Here is a 23385-nt window from a genome sequence, read left to right on the forward strand (position 1 = left end):
AAAACCCCACTACAATGACCTGTACATTTTATCTCTGATCTCATTTTCATGAATGATTTAAATAAATGGATTAAAGTCATGTAAATTGAATACTTAAATTAAGCCATAGACTTCAGTGGGATTCGTTTGATTTTCAGCATAGTAATAACTTCTCAAGGAGCACTTGAATCCATAGGATTTATCCTCAAATATTTTAGTTTAGATGTGCAAAATATTATTGTTTGATGAGTATTGTAACTTGGAAGTATGGTAAAATTAACTCCTGGAGAATCATATTCTTCCTAGAGGTGTTACATATGTAGTTATGATTCCCGTTTTGTGAAAACTTGTTCTCCCATACAGTACATTTTAAAGTTATTTAGAAAAGAGTTCCTCAGAACTGTGCTGCCTGAGGGGAACAAAGAATAACCGCTGCAAACCACTTTTTGACACAGACACACAATATCTGAAATATGGAAAGATACAGTAAATCAAAAAGATAAACAGAAAAGTATGGCAAAAACCATAGGGATAATCATAAAGTTATAAATAAAATGTGAATGTCAAATTGAAAAATGCACACATTGCCTTAGAAGCCAGCAACCAGAACACCATAACATGCAAACAGCAAAGTGGAATCAAGCCAGTGGTCCATCTAACCCATCCAGCAATGGTCATGATGAGAGGCTGTGGAGAGAAGAGGATAGGGGCACAATAAACATGTGCAATATTTTTCCTAATATTTTCCTATCCCAGAAGAGACAGATGAGATCAGACTGAAGCAAATTTTTGCCAGAATTCCCCATGCTCAGTAAGTATTCCTAAATTTCAGAGGACATCTCTGTAACCACAGGGTCATGCTTCTGAGTTCCACAGTCTCAGATACTTCTCCTGTTGTCCCTGTGGCACACGTGGAAAGTCAAGAAAGAAAAGTTTTGTATTAATCTAGAAAAAAATTCATTCATAATCTCTGAAAATAGATGTTAAATTATCTCTGTAGGACTGAGCAGCCATAAAGTCAACTGGTACTACTCAAAGCTAATGAGTGTGGCAAGAGGGAAAAGTCATGGAGTGGCTCGCTCAAGTTTCTCTCCGTCATGTCGCCAAGGACATAACTATCCGAGATGGCAGCTGCCTCCATCATACAGGAGGGACAGAAAACTGCAAACGTTGCTTCAGAGGGATCCGCACACCCCTTAAAGGCCTCTCTCAAATGAAGTTGATTTGGTTTAAAAATAATTTGTACTTCCGCCACTAATTTGCTCCAGTAAAAGTTTATTTTAATTTCGGAAAGGAAAAATCTACAATATTCCCTAAAGGTGCAAGTCTGCTTAAAAGGTTTCTTAAATTATTCCAAAGTAAATGGCAGCCCAAACAGGCCACTTTTCTGTGTGTTTCTCTTGCTAAGGCAGAAATAACACTGGTGAAGCTAAAGTGCACAACTTCTCAACCTGAGTGTTTATTGGGCAGCATTGTATCTGTTTGGGTGACACTGATGCTGTCAGGCTATTACAGATTGAGTTACAGAATTATGTGATGTCTGAGGGACTATAAAGCAATCAAAAATTCTGATGGCTTACATAAAGGAATATCTCGGATCTTTGATGATCAATAAGAGAAAGATGACAAATGGGTTTTTATTCCTGAGACATATGGAATTAAGAAAATTAGAGAAATGAAAGAAAAACTATAAATTCTTTCAGAAAACTACATCATCACATTTTAGATTGCTAATCACAAATTCTAATCTGACCTATCTAGTCAAATTGTTTCCTTCCTCATGTCCTCTATTTTCCCTTAATCTTTCAGATACTATCCGTTAAAAAGAAAGACGTGGAGATTAAAAAGAATGAGAAATAAGTGAAAAATAACGGTAAGAATATAACACCAGCAGTAGTTAGACTCATCCTCTGTATAGGTCAAAGGTATCACTACAAAATATGGAGAATTATTATTGCAGTGAACTAAATAAGATACTGACATCTAAGAAATACCAGAATACAGGTAGAAGGTTTTGCTGCATTTTATGTATATATATTCTGAACTGAGTGATAGTTAAAAATTAATATCTCACTGAAACTAAGAACACAATCCTCAACACTCTCCCAGATAGTAATCAAAGATACAAGAAATTGTGTGGAGGGGCTCAAAAGCTTGCCCTATTATTTGAGTCTAATAAAATATGGTGCCTTGCCTTATAAAATCTGCCTTGCTTATATTCTTAGGTCATCAAGATTATAAAAAACCCCTATGAGCACAACACCAAAGTTTTGAAACAAAGATATAATTTTAGCCATCAGAAAAAAGTTTAACTACACAACAATGTAGTGAGAGTGTCTTCAACCAGAGGAAAAATAGTCCCCTGTCTAAGAAAGACAGTCCAATTTCATCACTGATTTCAGAGGAACCAGTTTAAGTATGTTTTTTTGTTTTGCAAAACTTTAGTCCCTAAAGGTTCATTGAAGTGAAGCATAGCACTAAGAGTTTCCTTGTTTGGTGTACTCTTTCATTATCTTGTTTTAGAAATTGTAAGAAAACTAAAACTCGTAGCTCTGAAAAGTCTGTGCCAAATGAAAAAAGGGGATTTTCTGTAGTTATTATAGATAATTAAAATGCTCCAGTAAAATTCCATGATAGCTGTGACAGGCTGGCATGCTAAACCAACACAGTGAAACTGCTGTGACCCATCATAGTTTTGGAGGAGAGTTAAGTGTAAGAAAGAAAGCACTTTTCCTTAGTCTTCAACTCTCAACTTACTGCTCCAGTGACAGTAGTTGTGGCAAAACTGATGGTGAGTCAAGTGATGATACAGACTGTATATCCTTGTGGCAATGCTGAATATTACAGGAATGAGAAATGCAGCACTATTAGAAGAGGACTGCTTCTGCTTCACTTTCTTCAAAATTATTCTTGACAACTGAGTAGTTCTCTAAGGTGTAATTCTTTCCACCCTACTCTCACCTCACAAAAAAAAAGAGAAAAAATTATAAAAAAATTATTTCCTTGTACAAAGTTCCTCAGTCCCCTGAATCAGCTGACAGTAGTGTCTTTTCGTTTGTCTCAAAAACAAATTTCTGCTCTACTACCTCATGCATGCTCAGTTACCACAGGGCTTGGACTCAGAAGAATATCCCATTAATTTTGGAAAAAATGTTTCTTAAGAGAACACTTGCAATTGAAGACCTAAATTTGATCCCTCACTCCTCAGTCTGGGGTACCCTAAGAAGGTATTTATAACAGTCTGTGAGCGCAGAGACTGTAACAGAGTTTGCTCAGAACATCACCTGAAGGAGGAGTTGTTCTTGTTTCTCCAACAGAAAGTTTGAGAAAGGGATAAAGATGGGAGTACTCTACAGAGAAACCATATATATTCAATTAAGGTAGACAGGAAAGAGGAAGGGGAATTGGACAGTAATGCGGTGGCTTACACCAAACTGGTATTGTAACATTTTTATTTGCTTTCTGCTTCTGTCCTTAATTGGTTCCTTCTGTAGTGCCAGCAGCAGCCCTCCGGAGTACACAGTCAGATGACAGTCATGTCATGTTGATCCTGTGACAGATGTTTACTGATTTATCCTTAGGAAGGATTTGGTTTCCAGATCTTCTCAGGCATAAGCAAAAGACATAATCTAAGAGGGTTTTATTTCATTCATAACTATGTCCTCTCACGCTAAGGTAGCTATTTATTTAAAAAAATATGTTTATATCCAGGTTGAATTATTTTAGCAAAAGAATTAAAATAAGAAAGGACCAAAGTTTAGAAAATGAACCCAGTATCCTGGTAAGAAAGAAAAGGTGGCAAAGAAAAAGGCTGGAAAAGCAACAAGATGAGGCACCACCTCTGAATCGTGAATGTTTTTAAAGGATACATTTGGAGAAGATAGTGACTGAATTTAAAGAAGGTGCTCATAGTAAAATAATGTAAAGTATTTAATTCCTCAAATGCAACTTTGGAAGATTATATGTCTGTTGCAAGAAGTTTCTTTTAAGGAGTTTTCCATTGGAAATGCTTCATTGAGTCAATTACAAGATGGGATAACTAATACAATTTGATAATTTTGCACATGACAGACAGGATTCCATTCCCGTAGGTCATTTGATTCTCTGCAGGTGGCTCTGTTGGTTTGTGGAATATTATAGTGTGAATTACATGTTACACAAATGAAAGGCTGTTATAATTCTGGATAACATTGTATTTGAGTCTACAAACATCTTTAGGCCTAATGCAAAGATTCCTTTGAATAATTTATCCAGCTAAGTGTCTGTGGTCCCAAACTCCTAATTTAAAAATGTTGATAAATGAAGTATCTCTTTAGCTAATAAATGAAGTATCTCTTTAGTTATCCTTTGTCAGCAACATTCATTTTAATGGAAAGTGAGTTTACAGGGTTACATGATTGAACTACTGAGCCAAGTCAGTGTTGGCAAATGATGGGCTAAATTATTGATGTTACACACTAATGAATTCTGATGAGAAATAAAATACAGACATTACATTTCAAGTGGTTCATAATTATTTTTGTACTTTAAAAGTAATTTTATTCTTTTTCCAAATCATACTGGTTCTATAAAACAAAAACATAGTTAGTGATTATAAGCAAAATTATTGAGTTTGAGGGAAAAATGCTCCTGTAAGTTTTCTTATGCAAGTATAATGTCATTCACACTAGGATTCTGATTTCTTCTTATACTTCTGGGAGAGGATAATTAAATTAAATATCTAAATTTTTAAACTGATGTCTTTAAACAAAATAATCTACTTTGGAACCATAGTTAAGAATTCAGTAGATGAGTTTATAATCTATAATATGTATCAACATGTTTACTAGAGATGTTCTGAGCTACCATAATTAATTCAGGTGACGACACATACAGAAGAGCTGCCAAAAAGAAGCTTTCAACATGTAAACAGTTTATCATTAAACCTATGTTTTGATATATGTTTAAAATGGGTAGAAGGAGGTTACTAAACTTCAAATAGCCCAAAGTGATGTTGCAAGGTTGAATCATTAATTTAAAATCTCATTTCTCTGAGCCTTTACTCACTGTACTGGATAAAGAAATTTATTCTTTAGTTTTTACTTATAAAACCAGAGCTAAGCATTTGCTCATTTGGAAACAGAATAATTTCATAAATCCTATTCTTAATCTCATCTTCCTAAAAATGGTCTTTATTTAACTTTTCTTAATTATTTACTGAAGGCTTCTGTCAATTGCTGGAGAAGCAAAACTATGAAGTGTCATTTCATTTTCATTTTGACACATGACAACTGAATAACCATCTTACTTGTCAGATCATTGCTGAAATTTCCTGTCAATCAAAACAACTAGTGGTGTCTTGAAGGAGCAAGTACATGCAAACCGTTGTGGTTTTAATTGAGAAGGGAATTTTGTGATCCAAACGATTGACCTTTGAGAGGTTGTCGTATTTGGCCAAGGTCCCAAAAGAGAGCTACAGAATCATTGTCATAAACTTCAGTGTTACCTATAATTTAGCCTTAAACTTTTCACAGAACTATAATAAAATACTTTGAGACACTTTGATTGTTTGTCTGCTTTCCCATATTGTCCCAGATAGTCATAACACACCTACTCAAACCAAAACAGCTAAACTCTCACGGAAGTTCAAGGTTTCCTATACGGTTTGCAAGGAAGAACTTGAATTAATTATTTCTGGATTTTAAAACACTGGTCTTTAAACCACTTCAACTAAATTTTCTCTAATAGAAAGGACTCCACTAAACTGTAGGTAGGCTGAGAGCATTGTGTATTGTGGAAGTTGCCAAACATTTGCTTTTATAGGATCCATTCTAATTTATTTTTAATTTATTACAATATATCAAAAACTTAGGCATTGAGCTCAATTGCTTGATTTCTTTGATAAGTTTAAAAAATGGCAGGAATGGGTCATATGCTGCTAGCAACAAAATTTCAGAACCATGAGGCTCTAAAACACAGTTTGCCCATGATTAGTAAATGTTACCTTTGATCTTGGTAGCTCTGAAAACTACATTTTTGCAAACTTGAGCCTGCCGATAGGTAAGGCTTCTTCAGCAGTAGTATCTCAGAACCAATGTGGTTTAAATTGGACCTGGGGGCTTGTGATGGTTTCACTCTAGGCCTTCCTGGAGACCAGCTTGTAACCAGGAAGGAACTAGAAAGGTGATCACGGAAGTATTCCATGCTATTCCTTTACGTAACTTGAGGTATAAATAAAGCCAGCAGGAGGGACCTCGCTCTCTTCCTTTCCGGCGAGGTTCGAGAACGGTGGGTCCCTGTCTCGGTCTGGCTTATCTGGAGCTGAGGCCTGCAGTGACTGCTGTTATCTGCCACGTGTGAGGGGAGAGCGCTGGGCCGTATCTAGCCATCCTGCTTGTTCAAAGGGTAGTGGTGAGATTTTGCTAATTTACCTTCAGTTGGCTGGTTGACTTGTTTGGTCTTTGTCCCTTTTTGTCCTTTTCCCTTCTCCCTCCCCCTCTTCCCTTTTTGGGGAACTGTTTGGGATTTCTGGAGTTGTGGTGTATAGTATTCTTATTGTATATATCTGTCTCATATATAAAATATATATATATTTTTGCTATAGCTTTGGCTGCTTAAGTCATGTTTTTTTTTTTTCTCTTCCCTCTCTGGGAAGCAGGTCCTTGTTGTCGAGTTTTGGGGACTTGGTGGGAAGCCAGCTCGAAACTTGCACAGGGCTTTAGAGTAGAGGTGTCCTGCCTGTGTTTTCATTTTGTCCAGTAGACGCTGGAAGAGGGGGAGGAAACTGCTTCATATGAATGCAACAGAGCAAGAGCCAAAATGCAGTTAGATTTGGAGAAGGCTTATGACTTTGCTACAGAGAAGGAAAGCTGTCAGTGGTCTGTCCGGTGAGGTTAAGACTGGAATTGGCAGGTCTCAGAGGCTGGAAGGTGGAAGTAGATGACCATTGGTTGAAAAAAAAGAAGATGAGGACTACGACTTGAGGAACAAGGGAACAGAGGAAAATGGGAATCAACAGGCAGTACCAGAGAGTAAGTCTAGAAAAGAAGCTTGAGTGGAGAGCAGAAATGGCTGGGCCAGCAGTCTGGGAATGAGTCAGGTGCAGGAAAGTCTGACAATTGTCTGGGATGAGATGCAGCACAGACACGGGATTGGAAAAAGCAGACACTATAAGCTGGAAGGACTTTGATTAGACAAAAAGGTTGAGCAACAAGTTATGAATAAAAGGTAGACAGCAGATGTTATTTACTCCATTAGTTAAAGTGGCAGATAAGTTTATTGGCATTAACTCTGCTGATGATCAAGGTAAGAGTCAATATAATGGTTTATATTCTTGGAGATTTTAGAGTTTAAAAAAGATCTTACAAGAAAATTGTTAAGAATAAAAAAACAAGGTACTCAATTAAAAATATTAAGATTACAGTTATTTATATAAACTTAATTTAGTGTATTTTGTGTAAACATTTCAAAACAGATTTTAGTTACTTAAGTAAAAAAGTAAATTTATGCTATTTCAAGAAATAGAAATCCAGTTGTCTTCAGTTCCTGGAAAAGCATCAAGCACAACTTTAACATTTTCTGAAAACTTCTCAATTCACAGTGAAGTGTTTCAGCACATTTTTACTTCACTGAGTTTGAAACCCTGAATCTCTCAACTAGGGAGTCCAGAGAATCTTCCTACTATGCACTAGAGCTTTTAGGTGGCAACCACATTTTTGAACTGTTTGATTTATATCATATTTACTTCATATAATGAAATATTTAAGTGAAGCCACAGAAGAATTGAAGCGGTTAAATGTTTCTGTGCATGCCAGGAGATGTTTGTGGTTATATGAGCCTTTGGATATGATGTTTTGAAAAATAAAGAGTTTATGTGAAGCATAAGAAGCTTGGCATGTTAAGGCATAAGTGGCATAAAAACCTAAATGCAGCTGAGTTGTTCCAAATTATATGTACATTTCACTTCAAAATGGTAAAGGAAATTATGTCAGAATAAAGATATTGGACTTTTGCCATGCGATAAGCAAAATCACAGACCATGAAAATTAGGCAAAAAATCAAGCAAGTTCTAATTTCTTCTGTGAGTTTGGCTTATTTTGAGATGACTTTCCATTCTCTCACTGGAAAGGTCACTTTCTTCATGCCGTAACAAAATAAATGGTCATGAACATTTAGTATGTCCATTTAATGGCATGGCAGCTGTATTTGCCTCTAAACCTACATGATATATAAACTCAAAGAATTTGGTGAATGCTTGTCAGGGTTACCAATTCAACCTAGAAAAATCTAGACAAACATAATTGCTTTAAGAATTCAAATAAATATGAATCCAAAATCCATAAGCATTTGAGAAGAAAACCATATGTTTTTAGGAACTATATAATGGATGCTGATTTCCATGTTTCTTTAGAACTCGATTAACTAAATAACACATTTTTCAACCCATAAGCATTACCTCCAGGAGCAGAAGCTGGTCTCAATTCCTCTGCACTGTACAAGATAAATATTTTATAAATGAATAATAAACCCGGCAAATTTTACCTTCAACATTTTAAATGATTACTATGAAAAAATGTGACTAAACACAAAAGCTTAGAACTAATTAAAAGGTGTGCAGCCATGTCCCCTTAAGAAACATTATCTGTCATCCAACCCCATATGTCTCCAAGACAAGGCAGAAACAGCAAGACTGCTAAACTGAAATCAGCAGGCAAAAAAGACATAACTGAGTGCAATCAGCATAAATGGTGATAACTCAACCCATAACAGAGAAAAATAAAAGCGAAGGCATACAGATTTTGAAGAGCATCAGCCCTAAGGGACACCATAACGCACCTGTGTTAATAAGTTAGAGAAAAAAAGATGTACTTAAATTGACTACCACCTGATAGCTAAGAAGCAAGTTAAGAATGTGCGGTTTTCAGAGAGCAAAAGGGTAAAGCTGCTTGTAACATGCAGGATTCCAGTTGGTCCTGGCCTTAGTGGAACAGCACTGTCTTTCTTGTAAGGAGGTGAAACAGGGTTTCATGAAAACCACAGATTCTGCAGAGTCAGTAAAATATTTCCTCCATTAAGAATCAGTATCCACTGGGTTGACTGCAGTAGATTCAGCAAAGTTTCAAAGCCTCAGTAAAGAACAGTCACTCCTTTCTCTGGTGACCTCTGCAAAATTGCTCAAACAGAGATAAAACAAAACAGACCAAAACCCTTTTCTAGTGTAAACTGGTGCAGTTCAGTACAATGGAATTTTGAGCTACAACAGCTTTGCTGAAATGTTTTAAAGATTTCGGGATAATCAAGCAACTTGAGTTAAACTGCAGAAAATTTATAAATAATCACAGCACTTCGCAGTCAGAGTGACAGACACTGCATCCATGCTTGGTGCCTTATGTAGCTATTCCTACCTGATGGTAACTGCTACCAACTAAGGAGTTTCCAAACACTAAATTCTGATTATCTATTCTGGTGTGCAAAGGTGCTGATCCATTAAAAATCAAACCAATAATCTTGCATTTATTAAAATGTTACCTTTGTCATGCCACCATCAGGAAAAGTATGTATGAAATGTTTTAAAGTCACAATAAGAGTAGCAATGATACTATTTGTTTTTGTAGCCTCAACATAATTCTGACATAACTATAGTCAAGATAAATCATCTAAAGGATGGTCTAAATTGAAGAGTGTCAGGATTAAAGCACAGGCACAGTCCCAAATAAAGCTACATCTGCCATCATATATCATTTTTGCAATTAGATAGCTAATTGAACTTACTCAAGAGCCAAGTTATTGAAACTCCAAAACATTATTGGAAAAGCAAAAGTAATGAACATAATAAATACCTTGCCTGTACACTTTTGGGACAAAAGATTTTACATTTTTATAATTTTTTTTTTTAAATTAAAGAGATCACTTTTATTATTTTTTGCTGGATTAAAAATTTATTTCATAATTGCAGAAGAATTTTTGAAGACCGAAATTCTCCAGCAAACCATAGAATACCAACTGTGCTGACAGTGATGGTAAAATACCTGAAAAGCCCATCTATAATGGAGTACAAAAATCTTTCTTTGACTACCACAATAGCAACGAAGTCTCTTTTCAGAGCCATTGTGCATATATGTAAACTTCCCTGAATGAAAAGAACAGAGCAGTACTCATGCATTTCTAAGACACTTTTAGCGTTATCTCACAAAAAAAAAAATATCTCTAGATTGTAATCTTTCTCTGCTACTGGTTGCAGTCAGATTGCATTGAAGAAATTTTTATAATTTGAAATGGGTTAGAAAAAAGATAGAGCATCAGAAGATGAAACAATCCTGCTCAAGAAACAGCCCTGCACTTTGCTTTGCAAAACAATGAAATAGACGAAGAGCCAAAAGTGGAAGTATAAATAATTTCTGTCACTGATCTCTGCTCTAACATTTGATTTGATTGCTGATATATTTATTCTTTGCTATTAATATGGAAGAATATCTAATCCCTATTTTTTACATCACAATTTAAATGCTCAATTTTAAAACTTCCTTTTCTGCCAGAAGTACATTCACAAAACATACAGACACTAAGTAACCAGTTAATTATTCCCAATGCAAATATTAAATATTGAAAAAGATAACTGGCTACAAAGATCGTGATAAAACTCAGGAAAATATATATTTAAAAGTTTGATTGAAATAAAAGATGCTTAATAGAAATTAAAATCTCGTTTTGTTTTTAAAAAATCTATTCATGTCACTAAACATTACGAATGTTGATAAGTAATGATGAAACTCTGGTCAAATCTGTCTTCAGTTTGAGACAGCTCTTTATTTTCACATCACAATTCTCACAAAACTCTGCTGCTCTCTATAACTGGAGAGTGTTGCTTGTTAAAAAGCACATGGTAAAAAGGCCAAAACCTCCTCCATTATCTACTTTTAAGTCTCTTTTTGGATCTCACCCAGGTCACGGCTTCTGTAAAATATTAGAAAACACTTAGGCAGCCAATGTACTGTATCTACTGCCTCTCCTAATGCACTCTTCTGTCATTCACCTGCTCCTGCTTATTCTGGTCAAGGTAGCTGCTGGGACACAGGCTCTTGTGAGCAGGAATCACCGTTTTGCCACACACTTCTCATTGTGTTCCCATCCTCATGCTTCGATGTAGGGTGGTCACTAGGAACAACAAATTCTGCATATTTCTGGCTGAGAGAAAAGGAAGGGAGAGGAAAGACTGTCGGACTTTATTTTGGAAGTGTGTGTCACTATGTTGAATGTCATCAATATAAGAACTTAATTGACAGAAATTCTTCTGTCAATTGATTGATCAAGATTGATTTGACAATAACAAAGATTTACAAAGACATCAGTTCCACATACAATTAAACCACTGCCAAGACCTCTAAAATATAAAAAGATAACCTTGCTGAAGAGAAATAATCTTCTACACACCTTTGCAATTGCTCTTAGCTGAACTGCTTTTCATTTTAATTTTATTTTTTTTCCTTGTTCATTATTTTAGTTGTAAGTTATTATCAGTCAAACTGCATAAAAACGTGGCAAGGTTATCAGAATACCTGAAAAGTATTAGAATATCAGAAGGGTGTCATGGATAATGAAAGCAGATAGGGAACAGAATGTTTTCAATGTTTTGAACAAGACGTTGTCTTTGGAAGGCCTGAGTTACTCAGATCTGAACACCGCCAAATGCTGCTGGGAGTTACCTGTAATAGCTTAGTCTAGGCCCATTTCTAGATAGTCGAGTTATTCGGGGTGACAAGATTTACAGACACAGCTTCTCAGCGTGAACAGCATGCATGGAAAAATGTATGCTAAGGTGAAGGTTTTCTGCAAAACTTACTCATTGTCACATGGACTAGTTGTTGACAGGGGAGTTCAATTGCATATGAGGTTTGCAGTACAGCTATTAAAATACTGCACAACATTAGATTAATGTAGAGATTTGTGTGTGAGGAAACCAACTGCCACCTGTGGCTTCTGCATCACTGCTATTGTTCTTCATGAGCTTTGAGCTCCACTTAGGTCATCCTGTTCATCTACTCACTATTGGAGTAATCGAACACAGGAGAGTACAGAAATCATCCCAGACATCCCCCTGCAAAAAATAGAAAAGGAGCTTGTCCAGTTTTTCAAATGCTAAATGAGGAATTTGAGTGAAAAAAAATGTTTTCACTGGCACAGAGGGCAGTGCAATATTTAGCACATACGACAATCCCAAAATTCCATAGTATTCCATAAAGAGTATTAAAAATAATTACTAATGTATAAAATCTTACTATATTTTTATATTAATTATTTTTCTTGACTTTCTGATTTTAATATGATTAAAATTTTCTAAATCTTTTACCTAAGTAGAACAAATATAGTAGAACATACACTATTCCGTGGAACATATGTGGAAATTTGAAATTCTGAAACAAAAATCCTCTTAGTGAAATACTGAAAACAGATCATGATGTTGATGTAATTTAATGGTATTCTAGAACTTATTCATGTTAGATTTTACTTTAATGCATCAGATATTAACTGAAAAGTATAAGTACCTAATATTAAAATGTAATAAAATTGTTTCCGCAATCATACAACAAATCTTGACTGTTACAAATTAGACAACAAAGTCTGCAAGAATATGCTGCACTACAGCTGCATCAGCAATGTAACTTCTTTTGCAAGGAGTAAGTCTGAAGAAATATTTCACTTAAGTCTTTTAAAAACCCTTCAAAAATGCCATCTGGTTATGGCCATTAATTATGGGAAGAGATTGAAAGGAGTGGCTTTACAGAAATATAAATAAGATATTGTAGCACAAGACAAAAAGACCAAGAACATTCCAGCTCTACTGCATAGTAGTTATTTTCCCTAGTAAATATATTTTTCTGGGGAACAAGACATAAAATGAGAAACCACACATCGTCGGAAAGCATGTTTAAATCTCATATCCCCATAATGTTTCTTTTTTACAAATAAGGGAAAATCACCATATAACTGAGTTAGGAAGGTATAATACTTCTAAAAAATAGTCTCCTTCTAAAGAAATTAAATACCAATGCAGTGAAAATGACAACACTGTTTACCACGGAAATAATATTTGCACAAAACAGGACACAATAACATCTTCTAAAACAACTAAGCAGCAATAGCAATGCCACTCTGTGTTTCAAATATTTATATTCAATGTATTTATAATAATCTTCTCAAAGGTTTGTGAGAAATAAATCTAATCTCCCCCTCTTTTTTCAATCTATGCATGGTATATGTGCTAACTTACTGAATTCATCCTTCATGCAATTCCAGTTTATTAAAGAGGTTAAAAATTTATAAAACTCTGATGGGATATGGTTTTAATGCTTCATCACACTACCCATCATTTGCTTTTCAATCTAGATCAGAATGATCTTTCCGACTTCCCTGCAATCACCTACCTGCACAGCTAATATTTTCTGAGCGTTCTCCTGAGAGGCTGCCTGGATCCTCGCCAGCCCAGCGTGGCTGGAGAGGCCGCTCCGGCTCCACCACGCCGCCAGTGAGTCCCTGCTCCACCGCCTCTGTAGCGCCTGCAGCTGGGACAGCAACGCCAACAGCCACGCCAACGCCAAAAGCGGCAACGCCAACACCAATGGCCATGGCAACAGCAATGGGGGGGCTGGGGCAGGAGGAAAAGGCAAGAAGGTGGGGGGAGGAAGGAGGGGAAATAAAAAAACAGGAAAAAAATTAAATTCCCAAGTCAGAGCAGGAGAGGAAATTAATGGCAGCGTTCAAGAAGAATGATGGAGGGAAATATAGAAAGCAGTCAATAGCCCATTCTGCGCTGTACGGACCTGACAGGAATTTCACAGTCTCTTGGTTTTTCAGCCCACTCATGTGCACTCATCAGAAACCAGTCACATCTGGCTGCCAGGATGGGGGGTTAATTTTCTCTAAATGCCTCAGCAGTTTTGTTCTAGCTGAGGCAAACTCTGTGACTGCAAAGCTGATGAGTAAAATATTTCTACTTCACCCAGTTTAACTCAAAACCGATAGCCTCGGGACATATTGAACCTTTCTTAAAAAAATAATCTTTCGAAGCTTTTTAAATGGCACATCAGGTCAGGCCAAAGTTTAAAATGCAAGTTTAAGACTTTGATGGACACAAGGGCTTTTTTTTTCCTGTATAAAGCTTATCATAGCTTGGCAATGTGTGCTTTAGTGCATGACAAAACTAAAGAGAATTAACTTAGCCATCAACTGCTCAGGGAGAACAATAACAGGAAAGAAATTTCCATATAGAAGTTCCTATTAATCTACCCGGCTATAACCACATGACAAGAAAGCATCTAACAGCACTAAATTGCATCAAATGTGGTAGCTGAGAGTGACACTACTTAAAAAAAGGATTTTTATATATCACAGAAAAGATAACATTTATCCTAGAAATTGCATTCACTGCAAAGGATCCTAACTGAAATTATTCCAAGTGGGAGCACTTACCTGATAGTCTTTTGCTATTTGCTAACAGTAATTATTCTTACAATCCATGGTTAAGAATAATATCAGTTTTTCCTTAATCTACAAGTATTTGGAACTCATAAACACAGTGTGGCAGGTCTTGGTCTGAAGGAAGCTGTTTAAAGAGATCTGAAAATCTACCAACACCGAATGTTTTTGAAAAGAGCGATGTTTTTTGGCAAATTCTGCAAATACTGCCGCATACTTTAGTCTAGTTGTAATGTAGAAAATGGAAATTTAAAACACCTAATTCATTGCTTAGTGGAAATATACGGGTTTGTCTTTCATCAAGTTAATTATTTCGATAAATTCTATAGCTATTGTTAGCATGAAGCCTTCAAGAGTATGCCTGTCACCCAGATTAACACAATGGATTGTACCATTCCTTCGGAAATATTACATTTCATTAAGGTCAATGCCACAGGTCAATAATTGGATCAGTTATAAAGAAGCTTTTACATGATAAGATATGACTGCTCTTTAGGAGCAAGCGCAGTGTACCAGGTGAAAAATACACTTTTTCAAGAGAATGTAGATTATAGTAATATCAAGTGAGCTATTACAGCCTAGAGAATAATTAATGCACATTTTCAAAATTAATGGCCTGATTTTCGGAAATACTGAGTTTCCACAAGTCCCATTAGATTCCATGGAAGCTGTGAGTATGCTGCATCTTTGTAAATGAGTCTGTAAAATATTAAAACAGGTCTTTGTACATAATATTTTGTGTTCTGTCAATGTATATTAGGGATATACAATGAGGGAAGGTAGAAAAACTCAATGGAAAAATAAAAAATTATCAACTCAAATATTATGTTTTCCAGCGTGAAGAAACTTTTCTAAGTGCCAGAGCTCCTTTCCTCCTATTTTAACAATTATTTTGTTTCCTGAAATCTGTCTTTTTCTGCTTGCCTTCTGTTAATTCAACTCTTTTCAAATATCACTTTTTTGATACCATTCTGGGGTCTGAAAAAGAACGCAGGTGAAAGAAGGGCAAAGCATAGCAACCTAGGACATTTTAGTAAAACAACCTGCTTCAGCCCTAGAAAAACAAGTAGAAAACAATTTTTGGATTATCAAAACACCGTTTTTTGTAAAAAGCTAAAATAATTGCCAGATATGTTGTTGTGATAAGGAAAATGGTGTCTGGGGGAACATATGAAAGCATTTACCAGTGAACAGTGAAAGGGATTGGTGGTTATTCAGTTGAGTGGCTATCCAGTTTCTTGTCTTGAGAGAATCAAAGACATTCAAAAGTTTTGAGATTTGGCTATTTGAAAATTGCCATATTTATTGAGAAACTAGCAGTTTATAATGGCTGGTGTCCAGTACAGTCTTTGCTAATGTTTCTCATTTCAAAATTACAAGCTCATGAAAGCTGATACTGTTGTAAGTACCACATTTCAAAATGTATCTCATATTGCGAAAACACTTTATTGTGCCTAACATAATGAAGTCTAAACCACACATTTATTATCTTTACAATGTTAATTGCAATATAAATAACATTTATGCATACAGTCAGAAATACAGGTCTATGAGAAAGTAACAACTTGATCAAATAATGTTGCCTGCAATCTTAGAATAAAATGATGGGCACACTAACATAGGAGAGACCAAGCGAATCCCTGAGTCAACAGCAAACCCTTGGCTGAGGCAATGATTTAAAAAAAAAAAAATCACAAGTAATGTTTAGCCCAAAAAGCAGTTTTCATAGGCTTTGCCATGCTGTCCCTGTCTCTACAGACACCCATACTGATCCTGTAGATCCTCTTTGCAGTCATATAACAGACTTTTATTAGCTTTATTAGACAGTTATTAGCTTTTCGTTATCTTTTACGTTTTTTTGTCAGCTGTAGAGACCTAAGAAGGCATGGCATGTATGAGTTAAACATATGGTATTGTTGCTATCTCCTTTTTTTTCAGTGCTTTTTTTTCACTGTTTGAGAAACAAGTTGTTTCCTAAATATTTTGAACACATCAAGCCAAATGCTGGCAGAGAAGGTAACAGCACCCATCTCCAGTGTAGGAATATGAACAGCAGCCAAGTATTTACATGAGATTTACTTTGGTTTTGATGTTTACCTTGCTGTGGGAGCAGGACTGAAGGAAAAAAGGAAATCGAAAGACAAGCAAGCTCCAGATTTTGGGGATTCAAAAGGAAAGGAAATCCCGGGATCCTTGTTTCTGTTGTCCTTGAATCTGCCTTGGCTGCAGCTGATACAGGCTAATGGTAGCGGACAATTTTTGCAGCAAGTATCTTGTCCTAGTCCTCATCCTGCAAACACAGAAGCAGTGTATAAATGGCTTTGCTGGGGAGACACCTTTGGAAGTTGCTGGAGAGGACCAGTGATGTTCTCAAGGGGTTGCCCTCACCATTCTTCTGCTTTGGGGCTTCACTGTCATTTCCCTTGCGTTATGGCTCCCCTCTGTGACTCACAGCAGAGGGGGAACATATGTGACTCCGTGGTCATTTAATACCTCCTTTATATGTGGCACTATATCATCAATAATATCAGCATAAATTTGGGAAAAGGAGGTGTGAACTAGCTGACATTGCTATCTTACAAGAAAGGAACCTTATGATTTGGGGTACCTTATTCTGTTCTCAACTTTAAGTTTTTTGTTATGATACATCTAGATACTTCATTCAATTCATGCCCGACTTGCAGTAATATGATTCAAATCAAGCTAATATCTTAATCTGTAATTTCTTATTTGAGGGATCAAACTGGATTAAAAAACATACGATACTATTTGAAACTGAGACCCATTCATTATTCCAGCAGCATTGTTTCTAGGCCCTCACACTAGGGCCTAGAAATTGATTCTATCACTATATTTGGATTCCCTATACTGCAAAAAAAGTTAAACTGAAAGAAAATGCCACGTAAGTAACTGCATCTTATTTAGATCAGAACACTTTTTACTTTTGTTGTCTGGCAGTTCATAAGAACCCAAAATTTTCCCCTGCTTATCTTTTATTAGAGTCTAGCTGCATTGGGCTAGACCAACACAGATTGCAGACAAATTTCACAATGAACCCAAAACTAGGGTCATTTACTTGTTTAAATGTCAAATGGCATGTGGCCCCATTAAGAACACAAAGTGAACAGCATCTGGAACTCAGTCCTGATGCTTTTTCTCTGTCAATAACATACTACTTGAACTACTTCTATTGCCAGTTTTAGCCAGCATCATGCTAGCATCATATTGGGTTATGATAGAAACCTAATTCTCTTCTTAGCTGTCTTTAAATTGTGAGACCCAATTGATCTCGATACAACTGTTCCTCCTTTACACCTGAGAATGCAAAGACCCTCTATGAATGTTATTTTTTAAAACAAAATTATAATTATTCATAATCACAGAATATGCTGAGTTGGAAGGACCCACAAGGATCATTGAATCCAACTCCTGGCCCTGCACAGGACCATCACCAAGAGTCACACCATGTGCCTGAGAGTATTGTCCAAATACTTCTTGAACTCTGTCAGGCTTGGTGCTGTGACCACTTCCCTGGGGAACCTGTTCCAGTGCCCAATCACCCTCTGGGTAAAGAACCTTCTTCTAATATCCAACCTAAACCTGCCCTGACACAACTTCAGGTCATTTCCTCATGTCCTGTCATTGGTCACCACAGAGAAGAGATCAGTGCCTGCCCCTCCTCTCCCCGTCATGTGTCCTGCATTTAGAGTACATACTTACATCTAAAGCGTCTGGTCCGTTAAAATTGCAAGATTCTCGATCACATAGAAGATAATAGATATTAATATAGGCAAAATTATTGTTCTGGTTGTCTCAAAAGATTCTCTTTAAATTTTGTCAAACTTTAAGTATTAGATCTAAAAATGTGCATGGTAGGTGTTTGCCTCAGTCTGAATTCTTTTGGATAGCCCAGTCGGTTTGCTTTTTTTCTCAGGTATTCTGGGCAAAATACATTATTCTGCTCCTGTTACCAAATTATACTGGTATTCCCTTTACTAGATGAAGTATGCAAAGAGAACTCACATTTCAAAGGGGACAGTATTTTTGTATGTAAGATGACTTTTTCGTAAAAATATTCTGGTGAAAACTGTAAGTATTCAGAAAAACTATTGACTGCATAGCCACTAGTAAATGTTTCCATTTTTATCAACCAAATTTTTTTTAAATATTGTCCTCTCTAAACTTCCTTGACCCTCTCAGTGGTCCTACAGTAAGAGTGAGTAAGAATGTTTATCGCTATATAACACTACCATATACATAAATCATCTTCACAAAGTGGTTTGGTGTACATAAGATCAGGAATACAGTTGATTTTTGAAAGTTGATTTTTCTCTATAATGTCTGTTATTTTGCTTCAGGATGAAATTCATCACTGACAGCAACATGTCTATCTGTGTACCACCATGAATATCCATCTATTGGTGCTCAGCAAACACAGAGAAACAAATCTTTGTAAAAACTGGATGGTTTATTTGGATCAAACCGTGAAGTCTGTGTTAAGGATGCCAACTTGTGATTAAGAAATTCAATTGTTAATGAAATTGATGTAGTTCTAACTGTCAGAGTCTTATCCAGGCTTTCCTATGCTAGGATACAGTAACATCAAACAAGAAGATTCCAACCTAGACCATAAAATATCATTTGCCAGCGCAATAATATTTTACCAGAAAAAAAATAATTTTGTGAGTTTTCTTTCAAGTACCAATAGAAATTTCCTTTACCTTTCCTGAAGTTTCCTTCAGAAATAGCCTGAAAAGTAGGAAGCAAACTCAGCCACATGGTTCAAGGAATGGGAATTTCTCTGATTATGGAGACCTTGAGATATAACTGCTCTGAAGAAAGGGTGATTCCATAATGAAAAAAATCCAAGCAAATGCAAATTGAAACATTTAAAGGAACAAGTAGCTGAAGATGATGTTGCAGCTACTAAGATATCTACTAAGAGATTACAACCATTTTTGGATATTAAAATGAAGAAATGGACTAAGCAACAGCAAGAATGGAAAAATATACGTAGCTGAGGCAGATGAGAGAAACAGATGGGCAGAGCATTTCCAAGAAGTCTCACTAGACTCAGCCCACCATCAATACCATATTTTGATGAAATATTATGAACCTGAGCCATTTAACATTAACAGTAACCAACTGAGACATCAGCAATACACATAGAAATCCAGGCTCTAAAAAATGTTTTCCCATCCCTCCTGCAAGAGAAATCATTTGCAATGGACTGTCATGCAGAATGTAAGACGATATTGAGCAGAAATCTTAGTAAACAATAGCCTGGATTCAGCTCAGGTGAACATGAATGAGCTAGAGATAGTCATAGTAAGTATTGTCATAATACATCATCAGTTCTCAAAAACACTTGGAAAGCTTATGTACATCTGCAGTCATATACCAAGCAGGAATCAGGTTCTCTCTGAAGAAGGCATAGACTGGAAGACAAAGCATGCTTTAATATCAAGGCTCTTGAATGAAATCCTGCATATCTTGACTGAAACCCTGATATCTCTGCCCCACTGTATCCCTGGCATGTTAACCAAATAATTTAAATTCAGCTTTCCAGAGGTAACTGGGAATTTTGGGCTTTGGTTTTGTGGGGTTTTTTGAGGTTCAGTTTCAGGTTTTCTAGGGGTTTTTTTTGCTTGGTTGGTTGGAGTTTTTAGGGTTTTTTGTTTGGTTTTGGGTTTGGTTTTTGGTTTTTATTTAATCTGATTTAAATCTTCGATTTCTAGAGCTGATAAGCAATGACAGATTCAACCAAAGGCAGCAGAGAGACTTGAAATCATAGTGTGCCATGAAGAAGGGTGTGTTGCTGACAATAATATATCCAGGTATAGATCTTTAGGTATCTGATTGCTATGTTAAGCAGCTAAACCATAGTTATTTTATGGTTTTGACAGTACAGGAAACTAAGATTATTTCACTGAATTGTTTTATTAAAACACAACTCTTTTACATTCAGGGACTATACCTCTTTCAACACCACTCTTGACATATAACTGATCTTCTGGTTTAAACATAAAATTCTGTAATTTTGTAGTAGTTCCTCTTGAGACATCAGTTTATTACAAGGTGTAGCAGACCAAAATGCAACCAAAAGAACAAGCTTTAACTACTAGTCACTTCTATGAGTAGTAGCCTACTATGATTTTCCAGACCTGAGCAGACTACTGGTACATATTGAACAGAGACTAATATGTCACTTCTAAATCTACACTTTCTCTATTTTCAGTGATGTTAATTCAACAGTGCACTGTGAATGCTAAATTCTGTGTAAATGATATAAGCCTTATCAGTTCCATTCATTGTTACAACTCAAACAACAGCAATTACAACAACTCTACAGATTTTGGCACTGTGAGAGTGGCAGATTTATTAGCAAAATCCAGTTAATATTTATCTTTTTATACTATTCAACTACCAAGTTACACCTGTACAATATACAAAGCTCCTAGGTAATGAGATATTTCTTTATTGTCAAATCTGCTCTACAGACTGCTGGTAAAGATTACATAGCTCATTTAAATGAAGCTCTTTTGTCAACAGACTGGATATACTTTAAAAATGAGTAAAAGCCTCATGTAAAAAACAAATCTCAGCTGATGTGCAAGTATACACAAAAAGATGTACTTGTTTTTTTGACCTTATTCCAGTCGTTAATGCTTTAGTAAGCAGATTAGCAGTATTAAATTTTAAAAAAAGAAAACTGTATTTCAAGATCCACTGAAAAACAAACTAAGAAAAGCTTGAAAAATCAATCTTCTACTAAAAATATTGGTGAATGCAGACAAAAATATTGGTTAATATAGGAAGAAAAAAAAGAAAGTGATATTATGATTTTTAACTGCTGTCAGGAAAAACTGAGGAAAATAGACAATACAGTAAGATCAGGGTATCTTTCAGCTTATTGTTGTACTCACTGAAATCTGAAAATTAAAAATGTACTTTCTATATAAGGTTTCTGAAAATATAGCCTGGAGTTTGATACTAAGTAGATTCAAAATATGTGTGATATTATTCTCTCTTCAAAGATTTCTATCCTTGCTCTTGCTACTGCTATACAAGGAAAATATATCTGTACTTATCCTCTCTTTGTATCATTTAGTAACACTTAGAATCAAATGCTGTTATTTCATCCCCAGAAGCCTGAAGCAACGAATGGAAACATCTCAAAAGGTGTAGATAATTGCACCGACCCCAAACCAAAGGCTTAATTTCTTTTTTTACCTCCAAAGCTCTGATCTGCAGAAGCCTACAACTTTTTCCAGCTTTTGTTTGGTATTTGCAAAAGGCCATTAGAGGAACACGTCAGACAGCACAAGCTGAAGTGTCAAAACCCTGCAAGTAAACAAGATCACTCCAAAGAAATTTCTGACCTGGCCTTTAGTTTCTCCTGTTAAAGCAGCCATAATCCCTAGTCATTCCTTTTACAGATTGTGCTGCTTACTCTGCAGAAATTGCACAATAAAATACCATATCTCATCCTCTGTCCCCTCCTAAAGGATTTCCGGAGTATAATTGTTAACACATTTTTGAAAAAATAAACTAGTGCTCTTTTAGCACTTGGTGCTGTTGACAATTTTTTTTCAGGAGCTTATAATCTTAAGCATAAAACTAATAAACTAACATTAATAGGAATACGTTATACTACTTTCCCGAACAATTTAATGATGAGGTCTAAGATCAGCTTCGTCTTTGTGAAGGGTGAATTCATGCCTTCTTTGCTACCTTTGAAATACACTAAGATTAATTACCATTTAATTATTACGTCATCTGTAGATCTAGCAGAATAGAGAGAGCACCCTGCTTGTCTTTACAAATCATAAAATATTATGATGATAAACATTTATATTCAGCTATTGCTTCCAATTCATATAAAGTACCTCCTGATTATTGCAGACCAATAAAATGAAATTTAAAAGATGACATTTTATCTTTTTCTAGATGAAACATACATTTATCAGTTATGCCCTATAACTTAATGGAAATTCAAAGATCATAGATCAAGCCCATCTTGCACTCTGGTCAAAAGCAAGCCTATCATGACCAAAGTACACCATTTCCTTCGTGTTTCTGGGCCTTTGGCACATGGCAGTGATGCTAGTCACCAACCCATCCCTAGGTTTTGTGCAGCATGACTGTGCATTACAAACACCCCGGCCATATGACAGGCAACTCTGTAGTTGCACGTGCCCCCAGATGCTTGGCTGAATCCCCATGAGGACCCCTTTATCCATGACAGAAAATTGATTTTTGGTTAACCATTGCAGGAATGACATGGCCCTCAGCATCACAGGTTTTGCACAGGGATCTCCCACAAGGGTTTTGCGCAATACACCACTCAGCCAGCGAAAGCAGCCCAGGGGCTGGATATTCTACAGGGCCAACTTGAGCACGGAGGGGTAAGTCTGCTTCCCGGAAAGCAATGAATCAATCAGAAGAACAGCTGGTCAATTAAGATGTGCATAACTTCTTGCCAGATGTTACCTTTGTGCTGATGACTGACTGCATCTTAGAGAAGCACATTGTTTCTCAACCCCTGGGGCTACTTTCATATTGTTAAATAAACAGAGCTAGGAACCACTCTGTGGCAGTAAGGCTAAGTGGCATGGGCTGGTTTTGTCCACACTCTGTAGTCCACTGCTGCTTCTTAGCCTTGTGTGATGACTTCACTGCCCTAAGACACATACAGCATTTTAGGGGGAGGAGGGGTTAATGTCTGAATGACTGAATTAATGTTAAGGTTGCGCTTCGGCCTATGAAGACAAAACACAGTGTACACATGGCATACCTTTGGGTATGGCAAAGCCTCTTGGAATAGTGTAAGAATACTGTATTGTGTTGAGAAAACTAAAGCTGATGCTGTTCTGTTCACAATCCCTGCTTGAAGCAGTGCCTGGTGAATGTTATTCCTCAAATTTTGATAGTCCTTCTCTTGGAAAGTGCTAA

At 36.2% G+C, this 23385-nt stretch overlaps 1 protein-coding gene across 2 annotated transcripts in view; it reads right to left on the bottom strand.

Annotated features, from left to right (window-relative positions):
* CCDC178 (coiled-coil domain containing 178) overlaps positions 1–23385 on the bottom strand; it is a 146329-nt gene that overhangs the window by 3714 nt on the left and 119230 nt on the right. The window contains exons 4-5 of one of the 2 annotated variants that reach the window (XR_005563705.1): positions 16528–16720; positions 13380–13600 (exon numbers count right to left, since the gene is read on the bottom strand). Coding sequence is in view for 1 of the 2 variants with exons in the window: in XM_039381796.1 (XP_039237730.1) it covers positions 13380–13600 (221 nt within the window). In the remaining variant the exon portion in view is untranslated. The remainder of the gene's footprint in view (positions 1–13379; positions 13601–16527; positions 16721–23385) is intronic. The other variant, XM_039381796.1, reaches the window with a different exon arrangement.

The sequence above is a fragment of the Pipra filicauda genome, unplaced genomic scaffold (assembly GCF_003945595.2).
Source record: "Pipra filicauda isolate LSUMZ 115617 unplaced genomic scaffold, ASM394559v2 scaffold240_size1633699_pilon, whole genome shotgun sequence".
In the NCBI taxonomy this organism is placed as follows: Eukaryota; Metazoa; Chordata; class Aves; order Passeriformes; family Pipridae; genus Pipra; species Pipra filicauda.